General features: G+C 44.7%; 1 protein-coding gene across 1 annotated transcript; it reads left to right on the top strand.

Moving 5' to 3' along the window:
- Positions 1-1794: 1794 nt before the first annotated feature.
- Positions 1795-5918, top strand: LOC102534820 (SLA class II histocompatibility antigen, DQ haplotype D alpha chain). The gene is made up of 5 exons (XM_006202139.3): positions 1795-1961; positions 4039-4287; positions 4735-5016; positions 5260-5434; positions 5600-5918. The coding sequence occupies exons 1-4, from the start codon at positions 1880-1882 to the stop codon at positions 5412-5414; spliced, it is 768 nt and encodes a 255-aa protein (XP_006202201.1). The 5' UTR covers positions 1795-1879; the 3' UTR covers positions 5415-5434; positions 5600-5918.
- The last annotated feature ends 503 nt before the right edge of the window (positions 5919-6421 follow it).

The raw sequence follows: 6421 nt of genomic DNA, 5'->3' as shown, positions 1-6421 counted from the left end.
TGGAATCTCTTTCCCCCAGGGAAACCTCAGATCTGCTCTTGAGAATCGTCAATGGATTGGCTCTGGCTCACCCAGATTGTCTAAAATAACCTCTTTTACTTAAAATCACATGACTATGGACCTTAATCACGTCTACAAGGTATCTTCAGAGCATCACCTAGATTCATGTTTGAGTGAAAACTAAAGACGATAGCCTAGGTAACACATAAAACTGACCCTTAAACTATTATGCCTTTTGGGTTTGTGCTAGGCGATTTGAAGGAGGATTTAAGAAAGAGAGTCTGTTCTTCATTGGATTCCATCAGGAAGTGGGTGGGGGGTGGAGTAATTCTATAATCAGGTATCTTAATAAATCTTACCAAATAAGAAGGAAGACTACACTGAGGCTATAGCCGCAGTTGGGAAAGGAGCAGAGGCCGTTCATATTACCCAGGGGAGAAGCACGCTTGGCCACTTTCACAACTTGGACACGCTTCATGTTCTGCCTGTGCTGAGACGCGACTGCTGAGTGGCCTTGTCTTCTGTTTTGAGCCATCATGGTCACAGAACGGCTGTCTGACACTGGTTACATGGCATTGCTGACGTTCAGCAAGAAAACACCGAAACCTAGCTGTGACCAGCAGGCCGCTCCTGGCAACACCAAGGCCTAATTAATGGTGCCAGGCAGCTCTCAGACGCCAGCTTTTTCTGTTTCACTCTTCTTCGTAGTCTCCGTCACTGTGAGCTAAGACTGAGCGCTGAGAAACGGAGGGCCAGCCAACAAGGACAGGGTGATTGCTTCTAAATGGAACCTTCGTTAACTTGCGGCTTCCATAACACACGGAAAATTGATTCTTCTGGGAAAAAAAGGGTCTGTCTCTCTGAAACCTTCCTTTGACATTAGCTCAGTCCCTGGTTCCTCAAAAGTACCTGGGATTTTAATGTGGCAGGATAAAAAATGTTAAAATATCCAGTAGGTGAATAGAAGAAAACAATTTTCTAAGTCACAGCAGTTCCTTGTATTCTGCCCTCAACATTTGACGTGACATTCTTAAATTTAAAAAAAAACTATACAGCAAGCCAGACAGAGCTTCCTTTAATGTAATCAATGTCCCCCCAATTCTTTCAAAGGTAGATAGGTTCACCAAAACACAGAGCATAAATATTCAAGGCAGGGAAAACATACAAATGGAAGATCATGCAGTTACCTTAGGCGGCCCTGAATGACATGGTAAGTCCTTTTATTACCCTGGGTGCAGTCAGTGGAGCTTTGGAGAAGATGAGAAGAGTAATTTACTCAACTGGATTTATAGAAGCAGAAAAGGCAGGGGTACTCCTTGGCTACCACCAGCAGAAATCCCCTGGGTCACCCAGTGTTTAGAGAATTCCACACGTGCTAGGGAAGCGAGCAGAAAGACGATTAGCCCACATATGGAGGCCAGGGAAAGGGGAGGGGCTGAGGGCTGCCAGGGAAGCCATCAGTTCAAGGGAGAATTCTTGGAAGTTGTAACCCAGACAGTCCTGTCAGATACCATATTAGTGATGACCTCATTTATCCATGAGACTGCTTAGAAATTCTCACCCGTCTTGTCACCAGCAGGCAGACACACATGCAAGAGGATTCTGATTTCATACACTCCCTCCTTTCATGGAAAACTCCGTCAGGTCCACTGTGAGTGGAGGCTGCATCAGGACCAGGGGATTTCCCAACCCCGTCCAGGCCCCTTAGCACAAAGTCTTCAATCGGCAACTGAGGCGTCATCATAGGGGATTTTTCTGATTGGCCAAAACCTGACCGGGCAGAGTCAGTTTGGGCGTCTTTAGAGCTCCTTCTCAGCTCAGCCTTCATCACTGCCGTGCAGCCCAGAAGACCGACCGCTGAGACCACCTGGAGAAGAGGATGATCCTAAACAGAGCTCTGATTCTGGGGGTCCTCACCCTGACCACCATAATGAGCCCCTGCGGAGGTCAAGACATCTTGGGTGAGTTTGCAGCTGGGAGATGTGGCGACTAGAGTTGGGGAGCAGGGAATTGGAGAGGAAAAAACATAGAGATTGGCATAGAAATAGTAGGGACTCCTCAAAGCGTTCTCAATATTAAGTAAATTTAAAAATTACAGTCGTTCCTCCTTCAGGAAACTAAGGTCCCACCTCACGCCCTCCGCGACCTGTGCTGTTGTGGAGTGCATCAAGGACATCATTCTGCTTCTGATACCGGATCCAGTGAAGGTGTCCTGGAGGGGCCCAGGGCATTCACTCGCGGTTGCCTCAAAGATTAGAGGTGTTTCCACAAGTAGATGTTTTGTTACAAAAATTTCAAGAACTGTTGCTCCCAAATTTCTCTGAACAAACTTTGAAGCTTTTTACATATTTCTCCTGCAGTTTATCTTGCGGTAAATACTTCCATGAATTATGTATAGTATGTAGATGTAAAGAAGGGTGACCTTTTCTTAGTCTCAGATTTACATACATTTCCTGGCTGGAATCTGGCACAGGTGGGGAATGGGTCAGCGAGCCCAGCAGATACCTTTAGACAAGTCATTTTACCAATGGTCCTCACCAATCTCATTACCTCACACGTGTCACCCCACAAATAAATAAAATGGGTGTGTAGATATGCTTTCTTAGTTAAGACACACAAATGTCAAAAATTATTCTTATTTTTAGTATTACCATTACAGGTGTAGCTTCACTTTTTTTCTTTAACAAAACAAGAAGTTTATTTTTATTTTAAATTGAGAACTTTATGATGAGCAACTTGATGAATTAAATTACATTGTTTTCAAATTGTCAGCCTGTTCTTCACCAAATCTCCTGTTCTTCACCCCGTCTAGAGAAGGAAGTCCTTCAAGAAGAAGAATGGACAAGCACAAATTGTTTATTATGTTCCCCAGCCCCCTCTGCCTTTGCTGTCCACCTCTTCTACCCTCTCTTCATACTTTCCTTTACGATCCTTTCCTTCTAGGATCCATCCCTGGCTCATGTCTCTGTTGTTTCATAGACATGAAAAGTGGGTTTGTAAAAATCAAAGTAGAAAGACCAGATAGTTCAAAGGGGAAGTGAAATGGGTTTACTCTAACCTTCAGCAACTTTACTAACCATGACTGCTCCCATTCTAATTTTGTGTGGTACTGGAAGTTGCTCCTGCTTCTCCAGAGCACTTCAGAATTTTCTTTCTTCAACGTCACACCGGAGTCCTGGGCAGGCTGGGCACAGTGGGCACAGTGCCAAGGGCCTGCAATGCTTGTAGGGCCCCATAAAACACTTTTTTATTTTAAAATTGGAAAAAGGTGAACTTTTAGGATTGGGGAAAATATTCTAATTTTTAATGCAATCTAGATTATGTTTGTCTTTATACCAGTATGGTCATAAAATATGATTTTTAATATTCTTTTAAAAGAAGGGACTCACAAAGCAACAGTGCTTAGGACTCACAAATCATAATGCACGTCTGGTCACTGCTGATTCTGACTTTCATACAGTTCTGCTACCCCTTTGTCTGTCAGTCTTCTCCAAAATCTCTGTGATGCTCAAGAATAGCAATTGCTGTTCAATTTTTAAGCACAGCAAGCTAAATTTGGGGAGTTCAAAGACAAAAAGACATGCTTTCTGCCCCCTAGAGGGTGCACAGATTAGTGATGGAAAGAAAATGGTGCAGGAGAGCAGAAGGGCCATTGCTGAGCAGGACAGAGGATCCAGCTAAGGATAAAACTGCAAAACTGAATTGTTTCCAGTTGGCACAGAAGTGTGATGTTTTCAGCCACAATTGGCAGCCAAGGCAAGGATCTTGAAAAGAATAATCGCATATATTCATGTCTGAAAAAGAAATCAAGAAGATTCATTGCAAAGATAAGGAGGTTTTGTTTCAGTGCCTTTCAACTAATCAGACAACTACCAACACTAAGGGAGAGGAAGCAAGTGCTGAGAATTTTGTATGCAGACTATGGTGCAGTCACCGTGTAAAGCCCACAACACATGAAAGTCAGTTTCTCCTGTCACTTTGCTTAATGAGGTTCTTTTATCTCCCTCTGTTTTCCACCTTCATGCTCACCCGACTCAGCTGACCATGTTGCCTCCTATGGCGTAAATGTCTACCAGTCTTACGGTCCTTCTGGCCAATATACCCACGAATTTGATGGAGATGAGCAGTTCTACGTGGACCTGGAGAAGAAGGAGACTGTCTGGCAGCTGCCTGTGTTTAGCAAGTTTACAAGTTTTGACCCGCAAGGTGCACTGAGAAACTTAGACGTAGGGAAACATAATTTGGACATTATGATTAAACGCTCCAACTCTACTGCTGCTACCAATGGTATGTGTTCACCATGCTGTCTCTCTTTATTGAATCTATCCCTTCATACCAGGCCTCACTCCCCTCATCCCTAGGAGTAGATACCTTTCACCACTCTATAAAATTCTCACCTTTCCAAGGAGTCTCAGATTTTCTCTGAACCCTCATCCTCCCCCTTACTACAAATCACATGTCTCCACGTGATACAAAGATCCCTACTTCCGTAACACAATCTTTGAACCTTTTGAGGTGAGCTCCCATAGCCCTCCCACCTGACAAGCAGGTCCTCAAAAAGAAGGGGACAGGGATAAAGCAGAGGGAGTGAATAGTGGGTCCCAAGCAGAAGGGAATAAGAGCTCTTCCACTATCACACTGGGCAGTGTTGGTGGGCAGGCTCCCCAGGACACAGTGTGGGACCCCAGGGCAGAGCTGTTCTCATTTCACAGCAGTGCTGTTTCCTCACCATAGAGGTTCCTGAGGTGACTGTGTTTCCCAAGGCCCCCGTGATGCTGGGCCAGCCCAACACCCTCATCTGTCACGTGGACAACATCTTCCCTCCTGTGATCAGCATCACGTGGTTGAGGAATGGGCGCTCTGTCACAGAAGGCGTTTCTGAGACCAGCTTCCTCTCCAAAAATGATCATTCCTTCCTCAAGATCAGTTATCTCACCTTCCTCCCTTCTGATGATGATATTTATGACTGTAAAGTGGAGCACTGGGGCCTGGATGAGCCACTCCTGAAACACTGGGGTATGTATAAGTTCCACCCCTTTTGGAACTTTCTTTTCTCGGTCGAGTCTAGAACATCCTGCCTCTTATCCCCTAGTCTTCATGGCCCCAAACTTCACACTTCCAATATTTCTAATGTAGACCTCACTCTCCTCCCTAAGTCCCATGCCCCAAGACCTTGCAGAACCAATCCTCCCTCACCCCATCCCACGTACACACACAGAAACACTCTGTATTGTGACCTCCACAACTTCACTCTCACAGAACCTGAGATTCCAACCCCCATGTCAGAGCTGACGGAGACTGTGGTCTGCGCCCTGGGGTTGACCATGGGCCTCATAGGCATCGTGGTGGGCACTGTCTTCATTATCCAAGGCTTGCGCTCAGGTGCTCCCTCCAGACACCAAGGACCCTTATGAGTCACACTCCAGAAGGGAAGGTAAGAATTCAAATTTTTTTAGAGCTAGAGACCCAGTACAGGAAGAAGGAAATTGGGAGGAGGTTTTGAACACAAATGTGCTAAAAAGTTGCAGAATTGGGAAACAGCATGATAATGGCCCAGGAGCCCCTAGGACCCACCTGCGTCGTGTTTGTCCTGCTGCAGGTGCACTGCCCATCTGCAAGAGAGAAGAGCGGATGTGCTAGATGACCTAGAACTATTTTCTGGCCAAGTTCGTCATATACCTTCTCTCCTCCTGCACTCCTCCTCTCACCTCTTCTCTGGGACTTAAGGTGCCGTATCATCTCAGAACTCTCATACGTAGCCCTTGGAACTCTCCCCGTGGCCTCCTAGTTTTTTTCTTTCCTAAATTGTTCCCTATTGGAGATCCCTGAGCTATCCCACCCAGCTACTTAATCCCTCAGTGACCCTAAACTAATGTATCCATGGAAGCAATAAATCCCTTTACGAGGTCTTTACTGAATTTTTTCCTGTCTTTCATCTCAAGGTTGACTAGGTCTCTTACTCTACAGGCCCATTTGATCTCATTTCCCAGATCATGTTTCACACCCAGTAACACAGGAGCAAACACGGTACTTTGCTACGTTAGCTGAGGTTAATATTTCTCTCTTCCTTTTTTTCCTGTCCGTGGCCACTGCCACCCACCCCCCCAAATCAGACTTCAATGAAAGTAATAAATATATACCCTCTGCCTTTGGTGTAGATCTGTTAGAACACAAATACAAAAAAGCAGATGTAAAACTTTACTCATTTTACTATTACTTTTAAAATTATGATGGCAAAATAAGGTAGCAGAAAGAAATTTTGAATATGAAAAGTACCAAAAGTCAAGATTGGTTCCCCAAATTTTTAATTTTTAAAGAGTTAACGGTGATAAAAGTAGCTTTCTTCTCCCCTCCTCACACATGAAGAGATAAGAGTTGTGTAGGCAGTAAAAGAAATGTCTGATAGGAGAATTGAGAATAA

This window comes from Vicugna pacos, chromosome 20 (assembly GCF_048564905.1).
Source record: "Vicugna pacos chromosome 20, VicPac4, whole genome shotgun sequence".
NCBI lineage: Eukaryota > Metazoa > Chordata > Mammalia > Artiodactyla > Camelidae > Vicugna > Vicugna pacos.
This window is presented reverse-complemented; position numbering and strand designations above follow the sequence as displayed.

Excerpts from the sequence above, each read along its gene's own strand:
- LOC102534820 (XM_006202139.3), top strand. The coding sequence starts at position 1,880 with ATGATCCTAAACAGAGCTCTGATTCTGGGGGTCCTCACCCTGACCACC. Across the intron at positions 1,962-4,038 it reads CGGAGGTCAAGACATCTTGG|CTGACCATGTTGCCTCCTAT; the intron begins GTGAGTTTGCAG and ends CACCCGACTCAG. Across the intron at positions 5,017-5,259 it reads GCCACTCCTGAAACACTGGG|AACCTGAGATTCCAACCCCC; the intron begins GTATGTATAAGT and ends TCACTCTCACAG.